The sequence below is a fragment of the Arachis ipaensis genome, chromosome B06 (genome assembly GCF_000816755.2).
Source record: "Arachis ipaensis cultivar K30076 chromosome B06, Araip1.1, whole genome shotgun sequence".
Taxonomy (NCBI): domain Eukaryota; kingdom Viridiplantae; phylum Streptophyta; class Magnoliopsida; order Fabales; family Fabaceae; genus Arachis; species Arachis ipaensis.
The window spans coordinates 116,165,455-116,168,217 of NC_029790.2; the positions used below are offsets into that span (position 1 = coordinate 116,165,455).

Below are 2,763 nucleotides of genomic sequence, written 5' to 3' on the forward strand. Positions count from 1 at the left end.
AATGTAATTTTGAATAAAATTAAATCCGAAAAAAAAAAAAAAAAACGTACTCAGTAACGTCCAATACATACCCAAAACATATTTTTACCTAAAACTTTGTTACGTGTGTATTCGAGCGTATCTGTACCTGTCACATATGAGTACATTGCCAAAAAGCAATTACACCTCTAATTGTGCATATGTTGAATTTTAATTGTGCGCAAAAACATAATTGAATTTTGGGCATCTATTCACAAGTACCAGTAAGGACAATACCCGGTGCAGCCTTGTTGCCCAAATGGTTATGCCAACCATTTAGCAGTACCCTGTAACCATCACAGTTTGGTTTTTGCTATAGTTTTTGGAGCTTGCCTTCTTTTTATTTTTCAGGGTTTGCTTTATTATCTTCTTAGCCTACTTAATGTTGCTCATTATTTTTTTTTTAATTTGTACCTAGGTTTTGCTACTGGATTGCCAGTCCATACAAAAGAAAACAGCATTATTCCTGAAATTCCAGCAACTGTCGCTGCTGTCAAAAACCCTTCCTCTAAGATTGTATACGATGAACACAATCATGAACGATATCCTCCTGGTGACCCAAGCAAGAGGGCATTTGCCTACTTTGTCCTAACAGGTGGTAGATTTGTCTATGCCTCTCTTGTCCGTCTCCTTATCCTCAAGTTTGTGCTCAGCATGTCAGCCAGTAAGGATGTTCTTGCTCTGGCTTCACTTGAAGTTGATCTCTCCAGCATTGAGCCAGGCACCACTGTGACTGTTAAGTGGCGTGGAAAGCCTGTGTTCATCAGGCGCAGAACAGAAGATGATATTAAGCTGGCAAACAGCGTTGATGTTGGATCTCTTCGCGATCCCCAGCAGGATGCGGAGAGAGTCAAGAACCCCGAGTGGCTCATTGTGATTGGGGTTTGCACACATTTGGGTTGTATCCCCTTGCCAAATGCTGGTGACTTTGGTGGTTGGTTTTGCCCTTGCCATGGCTCACATTATGATATTTCTGGCAGAATTAGAAAGGGACCAGCGCCATACAATCTGGAGGTACCAACTTATACCTTCTTGGAAGAGAACAAGTTGCTAATTGGTTGAAAGACGCAGGAAACTAACTACCTGCTGCACCGGTTTACAATTGTTTTATTTCAATTTATTCGATAATGTCGAAACACGGCGTCGACATCTCTTGCTCGAGTACTTATTTGGTTTGTTTAACAAGTGTTTATGCTGCTCGGAAATTTAACTGTTTCTGTTTGGCGTGTGACCTATATGACTATATCAATAATCGCCTGCCTTTTTGCTTGTTGACATTGTTTGTCATATGCTTTCATTAGTTGATGACTTCAGGCGTATTGTATAATTATAGCAATGATACTTTTAGATGATCTAGAAATAAAATTCTGCTGAAGCAGCAAAATTTAAGGAATTTAGTTAATGTGAATCGAGTTCTTTTGGTCACTGAATCATAATGATTTGCGGCAAATGATTGAATCGGATTCTTGTTTTTCTTTTGTGTGATAACATGATTTTTTTTTTTCGTGGTAACAGATTACATGAGTGTGTTTAAAACTTTCTACACAGTGACAGTGTATACAAATTAAAATTGCCGTTTACAGTGTTATTAGCTATTCCGGTATTGTCAAGTTGAGAAATTCAGTCACCTGAGCTCTGATACCATGTGAATGTAATGAAGAGTAATAGAGAAAAAATAGTCACGGAAAGAGTAATTTTGAAGAGAGTATTGAATGATTAGTAAATTGTATCATACAACAGAATAGAGTATATGCTTTTGGATACATTTCAAGTGCACCGGGAGTACTCGTGTTCTAATTGTTTTAACCGTTGATCTGAATTATAAAAAAAATATATAATACATATTAATTAAAATTAACGGTTAAAATAACTGGTGCACCGGTACTCCCCGATACATTTGAAATGTTTCCTATGCTTTTATACTAAGGAATAAGGCCAATGCTAGCACGAGGAAGTGATATTTTTTCCTAAGGTAAGGAAATTGCGTGGTGTACTGGTGTAGCTCATTGTGTGACACATGGGTTTGCGTGACTATACGTGCAGACATTGTCTGCTACTGGTGACTGACAAGGCAGGGGTTTGTCTGGAGTGAGTTAATTAGGAGAGTTTAATTATTGTTTAATGAAGGTGTGTTATTTATTGGGCTTTTTGGCATTTTGTGGGTGTAATTTTTGTATTGATTAGCCTTTTTGTTAGGTTATTGAGTGAGGAATGAAGATTGTAGTCTTTTTTGTTTGTAAAGTATATCCGTATATCTGATCTGTTAAAATTTTTGTGCAAGAAGATGGGTTTTTTGGGCACGAACCGAAAACAAAATAAATGAACATATGGAAACAATTTTTTGATAAAATAATATTTGGTTTCCTTTATAAAAAGTGAATTATATAATTTAAAAATGAAATTGTGAAGCAAAATTAAAATGAAAATTACTTCGAATTGAAATTAACATATGGATTTTTTAAACGTATAAATTTGTTATGAATTGATTTTTATTATCAATAATATACCTATTTAAATTTTCAAATCAAATTGTTTTGACATATTCACTGACCAAATAACGAGTTTTGCGAAACTATAATTGTGGTAGAGATTTGAAGTTCCTACTCTAGTAACTATGGCTGCGTTTATTTACAAGGATATATAGACAGATATATAAAATCATGTTTGGCACATAAAATATGAACAGAAATATTATATTTAAAGACACTAAATTAGTATATTTTATGTTTATCCTGATAAAAAAGA

General features: G+C 35.0%; 1 protein-coding gene across 1 annotated transcript in view; it reads left to right on the forward strand.

The window, feature by feature from the left end:
- Positions 1-1,426, forward strand: part of LOC107604875 (cytochrome b-c1 complex subunit Rieske-4, mitochondrial) — a 3,780-nt gene extending 2,354 nt beyond the window's left edge. The window contains exon 2 of the mRNA XM_016306581.2: positions 437-1,426. Within this exon, the coding sequence (XP_016162067.1) occupies positions 437-1,080 (644 nt within the window). The 3' untranslated portion in view covers positions 1,081-1,426. The remainder of the gene's footprint in view (positions 1-436) is intronic.